A 22,385-nucleotide genomic window follows, 5' to 3' on the forward strand; every position below is an offset into this window, starting at 1 on the left:
AGCCATCACTGTTGTTTGGCGGTCTGGCTGGATTTGAACCCGCCAGCTCAGATGTATGTGGCTGGTGCCTTAGCTGCTTGAGCCACAGGTGCCAAGCCTCCAGTCTTGATTTTTATTTATTTCCTTATTGCCCCAGTGGTGACAAAACCTACAGTTTTGATCTTTCCTCTTAGCTTTCTTTCCTTTTCTCTTTTTTTGGATACAGTACTTAAGACTTGCCACATCATTTCCTTTCAACTTCCCCATGCTTCACTCTCTACCAACCTACTCTTCTTAGAAGGACTCCAGGCCAATTTCCCTGAGATATCATTTCTTCTTTTTTTTTTTTTTCAGAACTTTTTTTTTTTAATTGTTGGGGATTCATTGAGGGTACAAGATATACCAGGTTACACTGATTGCATTTGTTAGGTAAAGTCCCTCCTATAATTGTGCCCTGCCCCCAAAAGGTGTGTCACAAACCAAGACCCCACCTCCTCCTTCTCCCTGAGATATCATTTCTATCTTACTCATCTCTCAGATCAGAGCTGAAGTTTGATAGATGTTCCATTCAACCCATATCTGAGGAAATTTAGGTAAAAAAAGCTGGGCGCTTCTCTGGGGCTGCATGGATTAGTGTCACAGATCTTAAGCTCACTTCTGTCCTAGGAGCTTTGGATCAGCACAGTCCTCTGGATAGCTCCATCATTTCTACCTCTGAAAAGGTCTGCTTCTCTCCATATTGGAAGGTATTAGTAAGAATGTTTATGATTGTGCTGACTCACCTTCTTTCCTCAATACAACTTTCAGGAGGTGAGGTTGAAGCACTACACACCCCTAAAAGAGAAGACTTTTAGCTCTTGACTGCAGTGTTCATAGTTGCATGAGTCCCAGTTTTTCTTCTTCTGCTCCCAAGTCAATAATCAATTTGAAAATCAAAACAGAAGTCAGACAGATGGAGATTAAAATATTGGTATTCTTATTAAAGAGTTAGGTTTTAGATTTGCAGCCCAAAAGACTTCCCCACTGGCAATGCTGGGCAAAGCGGCCCCTACTGCTTGGGCAGGAAGAAAGAGAAGTGTGCTCCCCAATCAGTGTAACCTGGCTTATTGTACCCTCAATGAATCCCCAACAATAAAAAAAAAAAAAAGAAGTGTGCTCCCTATAGACAGGGTGCTCCTGAAGAAAGAACTGAGAGGGTACCAGGGCCAGGTTTCTCTGTAACATATCAGTCAAAGAAGTCTCTCTTCTTTTTCTGAACAAAGAGGGACAAGAGATGGCAAGAGAAAGCAAGAGAATCACAATAGCTGAAATCTCACCACAGGGAAACATGAAGCTAGAAAAATGAAAATCCCTCCCCCATCAAAGTAAAATCCCCAACCTAACCTTTTAGGGTTACTTGAGGATCAAACAAGATAACAGATAAGGTATTCCCAATACACAGGAAAGATATTTATCATTCCTTCTAGGCTGACTGTTTTCTCCATCTTTGCAGATTCCACAGTGTCTGACATTGAAACAAACATTTATTAAGTCAACAAATAGGTACTTTGTTGAGTTGGCTTCCCAAGATGATTACTTTTAATGAGATATCTGCATTATCTAGTATGTTCTGATATGTACATTTGTTTAAAAACAGTCTCATTACTTTACAGTCATACCAAATATGTACTGATAAGAAGGTAAATGACCAGTTTTGTATTTCTCAATTCTGATCAGCTAATCTCCTGAGGAGTTTCTCTTCCTGTTCCACTCCATACTTTTAACAGAGTTTTCAGCCTACATCCATTCAATCAAGTCACCAGAACCCAAGGGAAAAACATTTCCTTTCCCCCCTCTCCAACTAAAGTTAGGGAACTTCATTTTCTTGAAAAATATAAATAGTAATCGGCCATATTGTGTGTGCCAAGAATTATGGACATTCATACACATCTACAACTAGATGCACTGCTCTCTAGTGACTTTCGATCCACTTGCAAACACTGCTGAGGATAAGCACTGTTTCTTTTTGGTCCTGTGGATGCTGCATTTCCAAAGCTCAAGTTCCAAACAAATACAGTTCACTGAACTAATGCAAAAGTGTTGGCTTCTCTAAGAGATGCACTAACACAGAATGCAAATAATGTTTTCCACTCTGTATATGGCCAATGTATCTGGACTTATCTAAACATTTATGCTAACATAGAGACAAATATCTTAATTTGCAAAAGAAAAATATGTAGACTAACCTATCACATGATCAGCAACTACTTGTTCATACTCTGCTCACCCTAAAAGATGCTAAATTGCTGCTTTGCCTAGCTCATTTGACAGAATACACAAAGACTCCATTTCTTTTATTCAAATATAATACAAACAAACTATAATAGTTATAACATGAAATGAGCCAGTCTGTCTTAATGGAATGATACTTCCCTTCAGGTGATGCAAGTTAAACAGTAGGTCCATTACACATCACTGGTTTCTTTGGCTTGAAGAACACCCTATAATTATATCTCTAGATAAGTCTTAAGTTTAAATTTTCAGTTCCATTTAAAACTGATATGATCCATGTATGTGTACTCTTGACTATGTAATAACAGAAATTATAAGCTGTCAACAAAACACACTATCTAGCATCACGCACAGCTATACTCCAAACATCACATGACAGATGACTGAATGTCAAATACTGCTCCCCTTAGATGATTTGGTTAAAATAATTGACATGTAAATGTCCAAAGCTAGAGGGCAAAACCAATCATTCATGTGCTCTCAATTCCCCAAAAATGTCAAAGGAGTTTCTAGATTTTTTTTTTTAACTGATTGAGAAAGATATTTTCGCTTTTTTTTTTTTTTTTTTTTTGGACACAATCAAAAGACCAATCAGGTATGTCCTAGTGTAAAGTAAACAGGCTTACCTAAATGCAATTTGCCAAGAAGCAATAAAAATCCCAGCTGTGCTCCCAGACCCCAGAGCAGATTTATGATCCTGTTTTCACACAAACCCACTGCAGCAAGTCCAAAGAGATTCTTCTGAACCCAAGAAATAAAGACTCTCACAGGCTAGGAGTTTTAAAGTGCTTAAAAATACAGAACAGTAGCTGGGTGTTGTGGCAGGCATCTGTATTCCCAGCTACTTGGGAGGCTGAGGCAAGAGAATTGCTTGAGCCCAAGAGTTTGAGGTTGCTGTGAACTGTGATGCCATGGTGCTCTACCAAGGGTGACATAGTGAGACTCTGCCTCAAAAAAAATTATATATATATATTTATTTATTTATACAGAATAGCAGTGGAGGCTTTTTCAAATTCCTATATGCCTTAGCAAAAAGTAAATATGGAGCTGTGTGCAGTGGCTCATACTTGTTAATACCAGCCCCACATGCAGGAGGCTGAAGTGCGAGGCCTGTTTGAGGCCAGGAGTTTGAGAGCAGCTTGGACAACATAACATAACCCCTGCCTCTATAAAAACTAAGAAAACTAGCAGGGGATGGTGGCACACACCTGTAGTCCTAGCTACTTTGGGAGGCTGAGATGAGAGGACTGCTTGAGACCAGGAGTTCAAGACTGCAGGGAGCTATGATTGTACCACTTCACTCCAGCCTGTGCAATAAAGTAAAATCCTGTCTTTTTTTTTTTTTGTAGAGACAGAGTCTCACTGTACCGCCCAAGGGTAGAGTGCCGTGGCGTCACACGGCTCACAGCAACCTCCAGCTCTTGGGCTTACGCGATTCTCTCGCCTCAGCCTCCCGAGCAGCTGGGACTACAGGCGCCTACCACAACACCCGGCTATTTTTTTGTTGCAGTTTGGCCGGGGCTGGGCTTGAACCCATCACCCTCAGTATATGGGGCCGGCGCCCTACTCACTGAGCCACAGGCGCCACCCTTTTTTTTTTTTTTTTTTTTAAAGTAAACATGACGCAGTAATTCTTTAATTTTTTTTTAATTTCCAAAATTTTACATCTTAGATATTCTACAATAAAAGTTGTTAATCTGTAGTCCACAGGCCACATTTAGGCCCATTCTTGGGATTTAAGATGTTCGAGCAACTCTTTGAAATTACAGTAGAACCTCCATAGTTCACCACCTACCTACATTGACCACCTCCTTAAGTTGACCTAATTTTCATAGACTGGACAGGTACTGCATGTACTAAGGCCTAGTTCCTTATGTTGACCACCTCTGTATGCAAATCAGTTTGTTACAGTCCCAATGGGTGGTCAACTGAGTTTCTACATATACATACACATTATTTTGTTTTGTTTTGTTTTGAGACAGTCTCACTTCTGTTGCCCTCAGTAGAGTGCAGTGGTGTCTTAGCTCACAGCAACCTCAAATTCTTGGGCTCAAGTGATTCTCTTGCCTCAGTCTCCTGAGTAGCTAGGACTATAGGCACCCGCCACAACACCTGGCTATTTTTTTTTTTTTGCAGTTTTTGGCCAGGGCTGGGCTTGAACCCGCCACCTCGGGCATATGGGGCCAGCGCCCTACTCCTTTGAGCCCCGGGTGCTGTCCAATGCCCAGCTGTTTTTAGAGACGAGGTCTTGCTCTGGCTCAGGCTGGTCTCAAACCTGTGAGCCCAGGCAATCCACCTGCCTTGGCCTCCCAGAGTGCTAGGATTTCACAGGAACGAGCCACTGTGCCTGGCCCACACACATATACATTTTCTAGGGAAAAAGTCCACAGCTTTTAGCCAAAGAGTGTTGTGATCACAGTCAAGAGCAAACCACCACATTATGACCACTCTTTTGGACTAGAAAGTACAACTAACTCCTACACTGATTCATCTTTAATATCTCTACCTAATAGATTTTTCTGTTTTAACAGGTAGACAAATGTATAGCGTGGTCTCATTTGTGTATTCTTTCCAGTTATTGAAAGAAATCCCATGGAACCTTCTCAACCTCCCAGCTCAAATCACAATTGCTCCAAAAGGCTTGCTCAGATAACTCAGCCAGAATCAATTTATCCTATCCTTCCACTAAAATGCCTCTCTATACCTCTACAATGGTGTTTAAAGTGATACAACCTTATACCTGTGGTACCATTTTTTCATTTTATTTTTTAGAGATAAGATCTCACTCTGTCACTCAGGCTAGAGGGCTATACAGCAATCACAGCTCACTGCAGCCTTGAACCCCTGGGCTCAAGTGATCCTCCTGCCTCAGCCTCCTAAAGAGCTGAGGTTACACCATGCCTAGCCTATACTCTATATTAAAGTTACTTGTGCAACTGCCTCCCCACATAACAAAGTACCTTAAGGATAGGGACTGGCCAATACTCATAAAATACCCCTTCTTCCCCCATCAGTGCATAGCACAATGCTTTGGATATTTTGTTGGATTTAATTCTTTTGTTTCAGTGTCAACAAGAGATCACCCATTCTAATAATCTATTCTTCAAAAACTTTCTAAAATCAGCAATACAGTCATGCACCACATAACAATTTTGGTCAATGACAGTCTACATATACAATGGTGGGCCTGTAAGGTTATTAACACCCTTTTAACCGTACTTCTTCTACATTTAGATATGTTTAAATACATAAATATTTAACCATTATGTTACAAGTATCTCCAGCATTCAGTGCAATAATATTCTGTACAGATTTATAGTCTAGGAGCAAAGGCTATACCATGTAGCCTAGATGTATAATAGGCTATATGTAGTAGGTGTGTGTAAGTTCACTCTACAATGTTCAGAGAATGAAAAAATCACCTAGCAACACATTTTTCAGAAAATATCCTCGTCAGTTAAGCAATGCATACATGTAGGCAGTTGGAGTTGTTAAATGATACATCAATGCAGTTATGTGGATGATATTATGATTTCCAGTCCATGTAATAAAGAACCCTCAAACAGCTGACATTTTATTCACTTCTAACTAAATAGGAAATTTAGTAATTAAAAATGCTTTTGGCAGTTAACACATCACACAAAGATGAGAGAGTGGCATTGTGAGACAAATCCAAGTTGATTTGAAGCCTTCCACCAGGCTGAGGCACACACATTCACCAGGGGCATTATTATATAATTTCTGAAACATCAATAAGTGAATTTTAAGACTAGACCATTTAGGAAGTGAGAGGCTATCACCTTCAAGATTATAAAAAGAAAAAGAAATAAACTATAAAGTCTTACTGGTAATATTTACAGGAAGTCAAAGCAACTAGTAGATTCAAATTATCAACTGCAGAGGACAGTAAGATGTAATGAAGTCACAGAAATGCTACGTTCAAATTCAGGCTTTACTGTGATCATGAATCAAACACACCAGGATGACAGAGACTTCCAAGATGGAGTAGCTACGTTCCTCCAAGGTCTGCCTCCTTAAAGCTAAGAACACTCTGGAAATAATCCAACAAGTAAGCATTAAAAAAAGGTGAAAAGAAGGCAGGAGGCTGCCTAGGGAATCTCAAGACTTAAGCAGTGACACAGCAGTGGGTTCCTAGGTGTCCCTACTGCCTCTTGCCCATTCAGGACAGTGTACTGTAGAAGCCTCCAAGATAGAACAGCCAAAAGGCATAGAGCAGCGGTTCTCAACCTGTGGGTTGCGACCCACAGGATCTGTATTAAAGGACTGCAACATTAGGAAGGTTGAGAACCACTGGCATAGAGGAAATGAACTCCAAGAAGAGTCTGTTGTCATAGCCAAAGGACCCAGAAAAGGGTGATCTTATAACAAAACCTTTTGACAATATCTACTCTATTTCAGTCAAATACCAACAGAAGAAAAACCACATAAACCACCCACTAAGATTTAAGCAGGGTTGAAAGGCAAGTTTTAACCTCTTACTGCCCCAAGGAACCAGGAGGCATGCTCCTAGTGGTCCAGCAGTAATCAAGAGGGAAGCAGGGATCTAGTCTCTCATTCTCTGCCTGCAAGCAGCAGCAGGTTTTCTAATTCCCACACCACTGGGGATTAGGTCTTTTGCCAAATTGGAAGAGTTTTTCAGCCATTATTTCTTCAAATAATTGTCAGTGGGGCCTAGTGGGGGAACTGAGCCTATGCCCTTATCCAGGACCAATAAGACAGAGGAGGTGCTGCAAGACTGGGCTAGTTGTCACTCTGCAGCCCCTCTCTCCCCTTCTCTGGCATCATGCAGGGCCAAAGGGGAGGGCCCTGGAGGTCAATAACGAAAGAGCTAATAGCTCTGTCACTAGAGTCCCAGAAGAGAAGAAAGACTGTGGGACTGAAAGAATATTTGAAGAAATAATGGCTGAAAAACTCTTCCAATTTGGCAAAAGACCTAAGAATCTAAGTAAACCCCAAATAAAATAAACTGAAAGAAATTTATGCCCAAATAATAAATAAATTGCTAGACGCTAAAGTCAAAAGACTACAAAAGCAGCCAGAGAAATAATGCATTTAACTTACAAAGAAAGAGAGACCAATTTGAATAACAGTAGATTTCTCTTCTGAAACTATGCAGGACAGAAAAATGTGGCATGTTTTTTAAGTTCTAAAAGAAAAGAACTGTCAACTGTGAATTCTATAGTTGGGGAAGATATCCTTCAACAATGAAAAGGAAATAAAGACATTCTTAGACAAAGGGAAAACTAAGAGAATTTGTTTCAAACAAACTTACCCTTAAAGAATGGCTAAAGGAGGTTTTCTAAATAGAAAGGAAATGATAAAAAAAAAAAAAAAAGAAGAAGAAGAAGAAAGGAAATGACAACAGAAAACGACTTACAACTTCAGAAAGGTAAGACCACCATCAGAATAGGTAAAAGAAGGATAAATATGAAAGGTAAGAGTAGGGTAAAAAGGATATAAATGTAATATTCTATTTCTTATGACTTTTGAAAATCATTTTTGATGAAATAAAACCACTTGATGTGGACTTAAAGTCTAATAGAAATATTAAGGTGTTTATATTTTGTAAGTGGGAAGGGTAAAGAGACCTAAAGGAAAATAAAGTTTCTAAACTTCACTTAAAGTTGTAAAACACCAAGGCCAGTTCACTGGGATAAATTACATATGCATATTGTAAACCTATGACTTCTACCAAGAAAATGATACAAAGTGGGGGCCCGGCTTAGTGGTTCATGCCTATAATCCCAGCACTTTGGGAATGCCAGGGTGAGAAGATCTCTTTGAGGCTAGAGGTTCAAGAAAATTATATAAAATGTTATACAAAAAAAAAAAAAAAAAGAATGAATCAATCAAGATGGAATCCTAAAACATGTTTAAAATAACTAACATGAAAGTAAGAACAGAAGAAACAAAATATAAGATAAAAGCATTAATAAACATAGGAGAGGTTATATTAAAAATAGCTGATAAAATAATTCAGCTATTGAAAACAAAGGACATCACATAATGAAAAAGAGTTAATTCACAAGGAAGACCTCATGATCCTAAATGTTTATGAACCACACAAAAGAACCTCAAAATACATGAAGCAACGAATGATAAAGGGAAAATAGATAAATCCACAATTATAGTTGGAAACTTTCATACCCTACTTTTAGCAACTAATAGAACTACTAATAGTTATACTGTTCTAATTAGAACTACTAAACAGAAAATCAGCAAGGATATAGAATTTAACATCACTATCAACTAACAGAATCTAAATGATATGTAGAACACTCCACCAAACAACAGAACACACAATTTTTTTCCAAGTGCCTATGGAACATTCCTCAACTCAGGACCACAGAACATATGCATGAAACAAACCTTAAAAATTTAAAAGAACTGAAATCAAGTAACAGAAAGAATACAGGACAATCTTTAAACACTTGGAAACAATATACTTCTAAATAAATAATCCATAGTTTAAAGAAGACATCTTAAAAGAAATGAAATACCCACAGACTGAATTAAAATGAAGGCAGAACATATAAAAATATGTGGACATAGATAAAGCAGTGCCAAGAGGGAAATTTTAGAAAAAAGGAAAGGTCTCAATAAGATTCTAATGAAAAAAACTTAAAAAAAAAAAAAAAAAAAAGAGTTAACAAAAACCCAAAGTAAGAGGAAAGAATAATAAAGAAAAATAAATGAAATTGAAAAAAACAAACAACAACAACAAAAAAAACACAGAGAAAAATTAATGGAATAAAAGGCTGATTCTTTTCAGAAAAAAATAAATGAAACTGATAAATATCTAAGAAGACTGTCAAAAATAAAGAGATAAGACAAAATCACCAATATTAGCAAAGAAACAGATATGCATATATCACTATTTTTACCACTATTTTTCAACAATGAAAGTTTCTTAGCCATTGCAATAAAGCAAGAAAAAGTAATAAAAGGTATATCTATTGGGAAAGGATAAATAAAGCAAGAAAAGAAATAAAAGGTATATCTATATCCTCATTTGCAGATAATGTGATGATCTGTGTAGAAAATTTCAAGGAATCCATTGAAAAACTCTTACAACCACTGTGTTTAGCAATGTCATGGGATGGAAGATCAAGACATAAAAATCAATAGCATTGTTGTACACTAATAATAATCATGTACAAACTGAAAATAAACACACAATATCACCTACAGTTGCTGTAAAGAAAATATTTAGGTACAGATTAAATAAAACATGAATAGGATCCATATACTGAAAAGTACAAAATGTTGACAAAAGAAATCAAAGAACACCTAAGTAAATAATGAATTGGAGGACTCAATTTAGTAAAGATGTCAATTGTCCCCAGATTGATCTATAGGTTTAATGCAATTGCTATCAAAATCCCAACAAGTTTTATTTTTGTTTTTTAGCAAACATAGACAACTTTATTCTAAAACTTATATGGAAAAAGGCACAGGCCCTAGAGTAGCTAAAACAATCTTGAAAAAGTAGGAAAAAACACTCATATATTAAATCCATTATTTAGGTATAGTAATAAACATGATATTGCAGAAAGATAGACAAAAAAGAGATCAATGAAAAAGGACAGAGAACCCAGAAATAGAAGTACACAAATATGCCCAAATGCTTTTCAACAAAGGTACAAAAGCAATTCAATGGAAGAATCCTATCCTTTTCAATAAATGGTACTAGAACAACTAGAAGGCAGAAAAATCAACTTTCAGCTAAACCTCATACTTTATACAAAAATTAACTCAAAATAAATCATGGACTTACATGTAAAAAGTAAAACTATACAAATTTTAAGAAAAAAACAGGAAAATCTTAGGGATCTTGGATTAAGCAAAGAATTCTTAAACTTGATACTAAAATGATGATTCATAAAAGGAAAAATCAATAAACTAGACTTCACTGAAATTAAAGGCCCTGTTAAAAGGATGAAAAAACAAGTTACAGACTGAGATACTAGTTCTTTATTAAGAATATATAGAGAACCCTTGAAACACAATTAAAAAAAAACAAAACAAAACTACAGCTGGGCATGATGGTTCACAGTTATAATCTTAGCGATTTGGGAGACTGAGGCAGGATTACTTGGAGCCAGGAATTCAAGATAAGCCTGTGCAACATACTGAGATTCCATTTCAAAAACTACACAACACACACACACACCAAAAAATAAAAAAAAATAAAAAAAAACCCGGGAGGTGGAGCAAGATGGCAGCCGAGTAACAGCTTCCTTGCATCTGGGCACCGTGAGTCTCAGAAGATAGGACTCCAGGCATCTCTGGCTGGTGGGATCTGCCTATCATCACCCCTGAGAGGATATAGAGAGTCAGCAGGAGACTTCTGGACCCCAAGAGGAGGACTAAAACAGTGGAAAACCGGCAAGTGGTCGGTGTGTTCAATCTGTCTAAACCCGCCCACAACTGTAAGTTCAGTAGCAGCGAGACTGCAAACCAGAAAGGCCTTACCTGTGAACTGTTTTGGTGTCTTTGGACTTGGCACTCAGCTGAACTGCCTTGGGGAGAGCCTGAGCGAGAGTGCGGAGAACTTTGGCCTTTGTAGGCCAGAGTGAGCCAGACGGAGCCAGACGGAGCTAATAGTGTTTGGCTCTGGGTCACAGGCAGCCATTGTGAGCGATCTGCCCCGGCAAGCTCCGCACTCAGGGTTGCAGAGCTAGAATTGGGTGGGAGCTGGTAACCCAGCGACCAAGTAGCCTAAGGGCGGGGTCTGAGCCGCCTTGCAGCCCTAACCCTCAGGGGCAGAGGGAGACCAGTTTGGCACACAGGGTAAGTGGATAGCCACTTCAGCAGTGATTCCAGCAACAAGCACTTCCCTGGGAAAGCTTCTGCTCAGCAAGTGAACAAGTTCAAAGTGCCTTTGAAGTGGGCTGAAGAGAGATTTAGGGTGTCTACCTGCTGGGGTTTGAGAAACTAGCAGCCTCCAGTCCTATCAGAACTGTGATTAACATCTCATACCCCAGAAGACCACGTGTTGCCCAGACAATACTAAATAACATATACATACTGCTTTGTTTTTGGTTGTGTTTTTTTTTTGTTTGTTTGGTTGTTTTTTTTGTTTATTTTGATATTGTTGATGTTGTTTTGTTTTTTAAGTTCAACCTTTTCCATACGATCCTTTTTCTTTCTCAGTTTTTCTAGTTTAATTATAATTTCCCATTGCTGCCTATTTCAATAATTAGAACTTCATTTTTGTTAGTGTTCCTACCACTATTATTTGGTTTTCCACCCAATTTTATCCCGTAAAGTTTTCTGTTTGCTTGTTTTGGTTTGATTCATAGCATTTTTGTCTTTCCTCTCTACTTGGTGGAGGTGGGGTACTGTGTCTGATCAGGTTAGCAAAGAGCTGCTGACCTCAAGGGAACCACCCAACTGGGCACCCCCAGAAGGTGGTTTTTTTTTAAGGTTGTATCAAAGTACCTTACTGTACACTTATATTGCTCTGTCTCCCTCTTTCTGTGCCTCTCTTCTTTTTGTCAATATTCCTTTTACCCACCCCCTCTCCTTTCTCTATTTTTCTTTTTTTTTTCTTAACACTCGGTCCTCCTTTCTTTCATCCCTTTTTTGCTCTTCAACCTTCTCACCCTTCTGGTCCTGTAACTCTTAGTCCACAGGCATGAGAACTTAAAGAGCAAGAGGTAGTGAAAGGAAAATTAGGGCAAGGAAACAGATAAAAGAAATCACTCATGAGGAAGAATCAGCAGAAAACTCCAGGCAACGTGAAGAACCAGTCCAGAACAACCCCGCCAAGGGACCATGAGGTAGCTACTGCAGAGGATTCCACCTATAAAGAAATGTTAGGAATGACAGAAAGGGAATTTAGAATACACATGTTGAAAACAATGAAAGAAATGATGGAAACAATGAAGGAAACTGCTAATAAAGTGGAAAATAACCAAAAGGAAATTCAAAAACATAATCAAATAAGAGATGAATGATATGAAGAATATAAAAAGGATATAGCAGAGCTGAAGGAACTGAAACAGTCAATTAGGGAACTTAAAGATGCAATGGAAAGTATCAGCAACAGGTTAGACCATGCAGAAGAAAGAATTTCAGAGGTAAAAGACAAAGTTTTTGAGATAACTCAGATAGTAAAAGAGGCAGAAAAGAAGAGAGAGAAAGCAGAACGTTCACTGTCAGAATTATGGGACTTCATGAAGCGTTCCAACATACGAGTTATAGGAATTCCTGAAGGGGAAGAAGAATGCCCCAGAGGAATGGAAGCCATACTAGAGAATATTATAAAAGAAAATTTCCCAAATATCACCAAAGATTCTGACACACTGCTTTCAGAGGGCTATCGGACCCCAGGTCGCCTCAACTCTAACCGAGCTTCTCCAAGACACATTGTGATGAACCTGTCCAAAGTCAAGACAAAAGAAAAGATTCTGCAAGCTGCCAGGAGTAAGCGCCAGTTGACCTATAGGGGCAAATCCATCAGAGTGACCGCAGACTTCTCTAATGAAACTTTCCAAGCAAGAAGACAATGGTCAGCTACCTTTAATCTATTTAAACAGAACAATTGCCAGCCCAGAATTCTGTACCCCACTAAGCTAAGCTTAAAAATTGACGGAGAAATCAAATCATTTACGGATATACAAACATTGAGGAAATTCGCCACAACAAGACCAGCTCTACAGGAAATACTTCAACCTGTTCTGCACACTGACCACCACAATGGATCAGCAGCAAAGTAAGAACTCAGAAATTAAAGGACAGAACCTAACCTCCACACTGATGCAAAAGATAAAACTAAGCAATGGACTCTCACCAAATAAGACGAATAGAATACTACCACACTTATCAATTATCTCAATAAATGTTAATGGCTTGAATTCCCCACTGAAGAGACATAGATTGGCTGACTAGATTAAAAAACACAAGCCATCTATCTGCTGTCTGCAAGAAACACACCTGGCTTCAAAATACAAATTAAAGCTCCGAGTCAAGGGTTGGAAGACAATTTTTCAGGCAAATGGAATTCAGAAGAAAAGAGGAGTTGCAATCTTACTTTCAGATACATGTGGATTTAAAGCAACTAAAGTCAAAAAAGACAAAGATGGTCACTTTATATTGGTCAAGGGAAAAATACAACAAGAAGACATTTCAATTCTAAATATCTATGCACCCAATTTGAATGCTCCCAGATTCTTGAAACAGACCTTACTCAGTCTGAGCAATATGATATCTGATAATACCATCATAACAGGGGACTTTAACACTCCTCTTACAGAGCTGGACAGATCCTCTAAACAGAAATTAAACAAAGATATAAGAGATTTAAATGAGACCCTAGAACAACTGTGCTTGACAGACGCATATAGAACACTCCACCCCAAAGATAAAGAATATACATTCTTCTCATCACCCCATGGAACATTCTCAAAAATTAATCATATCCTGGGACACAAAACAAATATCAAGAGAATCAAAAGAATTGAAATTTTACCTTGTATCTTCTCAGACCATAAGGCACTAAAGATAGAACTCAACTCTAACAAAAATGCTTGACCCCATCCAAAGACATGGAAATTAAACAATCTTCTGTTGAATAACAGATGGGTGCAGGAAGAAATAAAACAGGAAATCATTAACTTCCTTGAGCATAACAACAATGAAGACACAAGCTATCAAAACCTGTGGGACACTGCAAAAGCAGTTTTGAGAGGAAAATTCATCGCTTTAGATGCCTACATGCGAAAAACAGAAAGAGAGCACATCAACAATCTCACAAGAGATCTTATGGAATTGGAAAAAGAAGAACAATCTAAGCCTAAACTCAGTAGAAGAAAAGAAATACCCAAAATCAAATCAGAGATGAATGAAATTGAAAACAAAGAATCATTCAGAAAATTAATGAAACAAGGAGTTGGTTTTTGGAAAAAATAAATAAAATAGATAAACCACTGGCCAGACAAACATGGAATAGAAAAGTAAAATCTCTAGTAACCTCAATCAGAAATGATAAAGGGGAAATAACAACTGATCCCACAGAGATACAAGAGATCATCTCTGTATACTACCAGAAACTCTATGCCCAGAAATTTGACAATGTGAAGGAAATGGATCAATATTTGGAATCACACCCTCTCCCTAGACTTAGCCAGGAAGAAATAGAGCTCCTGAACAGACCAATTTCAAGCACTGAGATCAAAGAAACAATAAAAAATCTTCCAACCAAAAAATGCCTTGGTCCAGATGGCTTCACACCAGAATTCTATCAAACCTTCAAGGAAGAGTTTATTTCTGTACTGCAGAAATTATTCCAAAAAATTGAGGAAGAAGGAATCTTCCCCAACACATTCTATGAAGCAAACATCACCCTGATACCAAAACCAGGAAAAGACCCAAACAAAAAGGAGAATTTCAGACCAATCTCACTCATGAATATAGATGCAAAAATCCTCAACAAAATCCTAGCCAATAGATTACAGCTTATCATCAAAAAAGTCATTCATCATGATCAAGTAGGCTTCATCCCAGGGATGCAAGGCTGGTTTAACATACACAAGTCCATAAACATTATCCACCATATTAACAGAGGCAAAAATAAAGATCACATGATCCTCTCAATAGATGCAGAAAAAGCATTTGATAAAATCCAGCATCCTTTTCTAATTAGAACACTGAAGAGTATAGGCATAGGTGGCACATTTCTAAAACTGATTGAAGCTATCTATGACAAACCCACAGCCAATATTCTACTGAATGGAGTAAAACTCAAAGCTTTTCCTCTTAGAACTGGAACCAGACAAGGTTGTCCTCTGTCACCATTACTATTCGATGTAGTGCTGGAAGTTCTAGCCAATACAATTAGGCAAGACAAGGAAATAAAGGGAATCCAAATGGGATCAGAGGAGGTCAAACTCTCCCTCTTTGCTGACGACATGATCTTAGAGAACCCCAAAGACTCAACCACAAGACTCCTAGAAGTCATCAAAAAATACAGTAATGTTTCAGGATATAAAATCAATGTCCACAAGTCAGTAGCCTTTGTGTACACCAATAACAGTCAAGATGAGAAGCTAATTAAGGACACAACTCCCTTCACCATAGTCTCAAAGAAAATGAAATACCTAGGAATATACCTAACGAAGGAGGTGAAGGACCTCTATAAAGAAAACTATGAACTCCTCAGAAAGGAAATAGCAGAGGATATTAACAAATGGAAGAACATACCATGCTCATGGACGGAAGAATCAACATTGTTAAAGTGTCTATACTTCCCAAAGCAATCTACCTATTCAATGCCATTCCTATCAAAATACCAACATCGTACTTTCAAGATTTGGAAAAAATGATTCTGCGTTTTGTATGGAACCGGAAAAAAACCCGTATAGCTAAGGCAGTTCTTAGTAACAAAAATAAAGCTGGGGTATCAGCATACCAGATTTTAGTCTGTACTACAAAGCCATAGTGCTCAAGACAGCATAGTACTGGCACAAAAACAGAGACATAGACACTTGGAATCGAATTGAAAACCAAGAAATGAAACTAACATCTTACAACCACCTAATCTTAAATAAACCAAACAAGAACATACATTGGGGGAAAGACTCCCTATTCAATAAATGGTGTTGGGAGAACTGGATGTCTACATGTAAAAGACTGAAACTGGACCCACAGCTTTCCCCACTCACAAAAATTGATTCAAGATGGATAAAGGACTTAAATTTAAGGCATGAAACAATAAAAATCCTCCAAGAAAGCATAGGAAAAACACTGGAAGATATTGGCCTGGGGGAAGACTTCATGAAGAAGACTGCCATGGCAATTGCAACAACAACAAAGATAAACAAATGGGACTTCATTAAACTGAAAAGCTTCTGTACAGCTAAGGAGACAATAACCAAAGCAAAGAGACAACCTACACAATGGGAAAGGATATTTGCATATTTTCAATCAGACAAAAGCTTGATAACTAGGACCTATAGAGAGCTCAAATTAATCCACATGAAAAAAGCCAACAATCCCATATATCAATGGGCAAGAGACATGAATAGGACTTTCTCTAAAGACGACAGACGATTGGCTAACAAACACATGAAAAAATGTTCATCATCTCTATATATTAGAGAAATGCAAATCAAAACAACCCTGAGATATCATCTAACCCCAGTGAGAATGGCCCACATCACAAAATCTCAAAACTGCAGATGCTGGCGTGGATGTGGAGAGAAGGGAACACTTTTACACTGCTGGTGAGACTGCAAACTAGTACAACCTTTCTGGAAGGAAGTATGGAGAAACCTCAAAGCACTCAAGCTAGACCTCCCATTTGATCCTGCAATCCCATTACTGGGCATCTACCCAGAAGGAAAAAAATCCTTTTATCATAAGGACACTTGTACTATACTGTTTATTGCAGCTCAATTTACAATCGCCAAAATGTGGAAACAGCCTAAATGCCCACCAACCCAGGAATGGATTAACAAGCTGTGGTATATGTATACCATGGAATACTATTCAGCCATTTAAAAAAATGGAGACTTTACATCCTTCGTATTAACCTGGATGGATGTGGAAGACATTATTCTTAGTAAAGCATCACAAGAATGGAGAAGCATGAATCCTATGTACTCAATTTTGATATGAGGGCAATTAATGACAATTATGGTTATGGGGGGAGGCAGAAAGAGGGAAGAGGGAGGGGGGTGGGGCCTTGGTGTGTGTCATACTTTATGGGGGTAAGACATGATTGCAAAAGGGACTTTACCTAACAATTGCAATCAGTGTACCTGGCTTATTGTACCCTCAATGAATCCCCGACAATAAAAAACAAACAAACAAAAAAAAACCCCAAAACACCCTAATTAGAAAATGGGTAAAAAACATGAAGATACTTCACAGATGAAGATATACGAATGGCAAAAAAGATGTTCAACATCATTAGCCATTAGGGAAATGCAACTTAAAATCACAATAAGGTGTCAGTACACACCTCTCAGAAGGGATAAATAAAAAATGGTGACTACGCCTCTAATCCTAGCACTCTGGAAGGCCAAGAAGGGTGGATTGTTTGAGCTTAGGAGTTCGAGACCAGCCTGAGCAAGAGTGAGACCCCTGTCTCTACTACACATAGGAAAATTAGCTAGGCATGGTGGTGCACGCCTGCCGTCCCTGCTACTTCTAGAGGCTGAAGCAAGAGGATCACTTGAGCCCAAGAGTTTGATGTTGCTGTGAGCTATGTCATGACACTCTACCCAGGGCGACAGAGTAAGACTCTGTCTCCAAAAAAAAAAAAAAATAGGGACTATGTCAAATGCTGGCAAGAATGTAGAGAAACTGGATCTCTTATACATAGCTGGTAGAAATTAAAATGGTATGGCCACTTTGCAAAAATTTTTAACTACCATACGACCCAGCAATTGAACTCTTAGGCTTTTATTCCAGATACATAAAACCCTAAGTACATACAAAAACATGTACATACATGTTCAGAGAAGATTCATTCATAATGGGCAGTAATTAGAAACAACCCAGATGTCTTCCAACAGGTAAACAGTGGTGTACTATGGTAAATCCATATCATGGAATACTACTCAACACTAACAAGACAGAAATTGATGGCTTGGTGCCTATAGCACAGTGGTTACAGGGCCAGCCACATACACTAAGGTTGGTGGGTTAGAACCTGGCCTGTACCAGCTATATAACAATGACAACTGCAACAAAAAATAGCCGGGCATTGTGGTGGGCGCCTGTACTCCCAGCTACTTGGGAGGCTGAGGCAAGAGAATTGCTTGGGCCCAAGAGCTTGAGGTTGCTGTGAGCTGTGACGCTGCAGCACTCTTCCGAGGGCAACAAAGTGAGACTCTGTCTCAAAAAAAAGAAAAAAGAAAAGAAAAGAAAGAAAAGGCAGGAATTGTTGATACACACAACCACTTCGGTGAATTTCCAGGGAATTAGGCTGAGTGATAAAAGCCAATTCCAAAAGATAACATTCTGCATGATTCCATTTATATAATATCCTTGAAATGAGAAAATTAGAGAATAGATTAGTCATCACCAGGGTGAAGCAGGCCTTACCTTAAGGGGTAGGGAGTAACTACAAAAGGGCAACATCAGGGATCCATACAGTGATAGAAATGTTCTGTATCTTGACTGTATCTATGCCAATATCCTGGTATAAGATTGTATCATAGTTTTATAAGATATTACTGTTGAAGGAAAGTAGATGGAGGGTACATGGAACTTCTATTATTTCTTACAACCACATAGGACTCCACAATTATCTTAAAATCAAGTTTTATTAAAAAGAAAAAGACCTGGCTTGGTGCCCATAGTTCAATGGTTAGGGTGCTGGCCACATACACTGAGGATGGCAAGTTCAAACTTGGCCCGGGGTCTGCTAAACAATGACATGTACAACAAAAAATAGCCAGGCGTTGTGGTGGGCACCTGTAGTCGCAGAGAATTGCTTAAGCCCAAGAGTTTGTTTGAGGTTGCTGTGAGCTGTGATGCCACAGCACTATACCAAGGGCAACATAAAAAAAAAAAAAAAAAAAGAAGAAGAAAAGAAAAAGACCAAGTTCCTAGCTCTGTCACTATTAATTAGATAGCTGACCTTGAGTAGATTTTAAACCCTTATCCTCAATTTCTTCACCGGCTAAATGAGATAACACCATCTGGAGTATTATGAAAATTAAATGCAATATATCAAAGGACTTGGTACAATGAGCACAGCACATGGTGCGTCAAAAATAGCCTTTTAACACTAAATCTCTATGTACACACAAATATTATTCTTAACAGTGACACTCAAAGGTCCCTTATAAGGACCTGTCCAAATAAAAATGGGGGTGGGGCAGTTTGAGGGAGATGAAAGGATTTTTGATTTTAAATTGAAAAATGAATTTCTAAGTAGTGAGTTTAGTGTGGAACTATATAATTAGTATAGAAAAATAAAATACTAGTTAACAAATCTTGTTTGTTGATAAAAGAGTCAGTAAAAGTTAATGTTTACATGCATCAAGAAAAGGTTAAGACTGAGTTTTATAAAACAAACTTAATCTAATTATTTACATTTAAGATTCTATATTTCTGAATATTTTCCCTACCTCCTGAGTTGAAAGAAACTGGAGATAGCGAACTCTCTATATTTTTACTTAGATTTGTAGTCCAGGAAAGCAGCAAAAATAAAATCAGGATCTTTGACAGAGTAGTTAAAGAGGAGGCTCTGAGAGACAATCAAATGCACTTTACCCCAGAAGATGAGGGGAATTTTTAAAGACAATCAATCCCTAGTGAGTTACACTGGGCACCTAGTCTTTAAAGTTTATGAACTATTTGGTCAGAGCTCTGACTCACTGAGAGGCTTTTGAAAGAGGTGAAATGAAAAGGGGTGTTTCATCATTTAAATGATTTTCTTCCCCTGACAATCCTGAAACAGCTATGTCTAAATGAAATATTTTAATAATAAATACATAAAGTGGGAATACTAACCCGTAAGTCTGGAGCCAGGGTTCCATCACAGAGATGCCAAAAGTGCTCAGTTCATCTTCAGAGCTAGGCTGAGCAGCCTTACAGTAGAAGTGAAAGAAATATACCAGATGGGTTTCTACAGCCCTTTGCTAAATTTAAAATCCCTCGGGAACCATAAAATCTAGTCCCTAGGCAGGTTTTCTGGTATGACAAACTTCTCTCCACCTCTGCTTTGAGACTCACTTTTCTCATACCTCTAACTTGGGTTCCCCAAAAAAGACCTGGGAAAAACTGGTGAGGGGCCAAGAAAAGAGACAAAAACAAACAAAATACCACGATCTAGGTGCAGGAGACTCTACTTTCTCCTCATTATCAATTTCTCCAGATTTCCTTTCTTCCAGGCCCTTTAGCACAGGCTCATGGGAGAGCGGAACCCAGACTTTGTCAATGCTATAGTTTCTCTCCCAAATCAGAGACAGAAAGAGAACCTGGAGAACAATCTCACTGCAAAGATTTCAGCTGTATGCAGATTCAAACAAACAAAACAATTATAGGAAATTTGAGCACTGACTGTATAGTTGATGATATTAAGGAATTATTACTAATTTTTCAGTTTCCTAATGAAACTGTAGTTATGTTTTTACGAGGAAGCCTTATCTTTCAGCAACACATGCTACAACATCTTGTAGATCTGGAGGTCCTGGGGTGGGGGCACAGCTGCGCAGAATTGGCACAAACTGGACCACTGTTAAGGCTGGGGGATGGGGTACGCTACAGATCCTTCTACTATTTTCTCTACTTGTGTACATGTTTGAAATTTTCCTCTTACAAGCTTAGAAAGAGACTCGTGGCCGGTAGCCCTCCAGTCTACAAGGCCGGTGGGAGCTTTCTGGAAGGCAGGGCGAGTTAGGCTCCCTCACCCAACTCAGCTGTAATGGGGCGGCGGGCAGATGCCACCCTGCGAAGGCGCATCCAAGGAAGCCTTCCCCAGCACCAGGACTTCCGTCCCCCAATTCCCGGCAGTCGTCCATCAGACCCGTGGGGTGCCCAGAACTGAGCATCTCTGGTGCACCGCCTCCAAGACCGCCTGGGGGCACTGGGACGCCCAGGGGGGCTGGGGATGCTCCCGGGGGCACAGGGAGCGGGCTATGAAGGGAGCGGGGCTAGCGCCAGGACTGGCCGGCCCGGTGCCCCACCTGGTGCAGGTGTGAAGGGAGGGGCGGGGGTGCATCACCTTGAGGATGTTGTCGAAAATGGTGTCGCGGAACTCGAGCAGCGCCTTCTGGTCGAACTCGCGGCCGTGGATGATGCGCATCTGCTTGAGGAACGTGGACTTGCCGCTTTCGCCCGCGCCCAGCAGCAGGATCTTGACCAGCCGCCGCACAGCACGCCGCTCGCGGGCCAGCAGCGCGTCGATGTCGCGGCTGCGCCTTCGGGCCTCGCGCTCCGCGTCGCGCGCCCCGCCCGCCCTGCGCTCGCGGGCCCCGCCGGCCTCGGCCGGCAGCAGGCAGCGGCTGAGGGTCCGCACAACCCCGGACATGGCCCCTCAGGCCGCGGCCGCGCCCCGCCGGGGCCTGGGGGCCATGGACGCGCCCACCGGCGAGCACGAGCCGGGCCTAGGCGCCGCCCCACGCCCCACGCGGACAGTCCGCAGCTCCCCTCAGACCGCGTCCGCCGTCGCCGTCGCCGCCGCCGCCGCTCGGAGGCCCGCACCCGCCCGGCAGCCGCTCGGCCCAGGCTGAGGGGCGGGGGAGGGGCGCGGCGGGGAGGAGCAGCGCTGGCGAAGCCCGGCGGATTGGGCCGGTTGCTGTCCATCAGACTTAACGAGCCCGCCGATTGACTTGTCCTGCCTCTGGAGGCGGGCATCCCTCCCGCCCCCGGGCGGGGTCGGCGCCGAAAGAGGCGGGATCGTTGGGGTGGCGGCGCGTCTCATTGGACGTTCAGGCCGAGCTTCTTTCTTTCAGAATGAAAGGGAGGCGGGGTCTTCAGAGAGGCGGGTCAACCATTCGCCATGCCCAATTGTAATTGCTTTGAGGTGATGTCAATTATGGAGAACGGGCTTGGGATTGGGGCTTCACGGAACGGGGCGTGACCAAAAGTGCCAGGTGTACAGAAAGAGTCTGCCTTGATTCCCAGGTTGGGTCAGCTTGTGAGGCTAGAGAGAGACCTTGCGGAGCGTACCAAGACGTTGCCTGAAAACTGGGAAATGCCGATGAAACTTATTCCCTCCGATGGTCGTGTTCCTTCTGGAAGTTTTCCTTCCAGGAACATTGTAGAGGGACGGGTCGTAAATTTCAAACAAATGCACTCTCATTTAAGAGTTTCGCAGGGCCTCTAGGGGGCTTAATTACTGAAATTGCCAGAAGCTCCCCCCAAAGGTCTTGTAATAACATCACAATTCTGGAGTTCCTGGGCCTGACTTGGAATCCCCGGTCGACTCCACCAGTTATTTGTTGGACTAGTTGCACAATCTTTAAGCAGTTTTTTCCTTTTTGCTGTTTTTAGCTTCAATTTCCTAATCTGCAAAATGGGAGTGACAACTAGCTCAAATGGTCGTGAAGATATAAACTGAGAACATGAACTTGCAAAACACTTAGTTCAGTGCCTAGCCCCAAATAAGTTCTGGATGAACATCAGCTGGTCTAATTACAGACTTTTTTTTT

General features: G+C 40.3%; 1 protein-coding gene across 1 annotated transcript in view; it reads right to left on the reverse strand.

Moving 5' to 3' along the window:
- Positions 1 to 21,444, reverse strand: part of GNA12 (G protein subunit alpha 12) — a 148,304-nt gene extending 126,860 nt beyond the window's left edge. The window contains exon 1 of the mRNA XM_053555822.1: positions 20,957 to 21,444. Coding sequence (XP_053411797.1) covers positions 20,957 to 21,262 — 306 coding nt within the window. The 5' untranslated portion in view covers positions 21,263 to 21,444. The remainder of the gene's footprint in view (positions 1 to 20,956) is intronic.
- Between the last annotated feature and the right edge of the window lie 941 nt (positions 21,445 to 22,385).

This window comes from Nycticebus coucang, chromosome 12, assembly GCF_027406575.1.
Source record: "Nycticebus coucang isolate mNycCou1 chromosome 12, mNycCou1.pri, whole genome shotgun sequence".
Taxonomy (NCBI): Eukaryota; Metazoa; Chordata; class Mammalia; order Primates; family Lorisidae; genus Nycticebus; species Nycticebus coucang.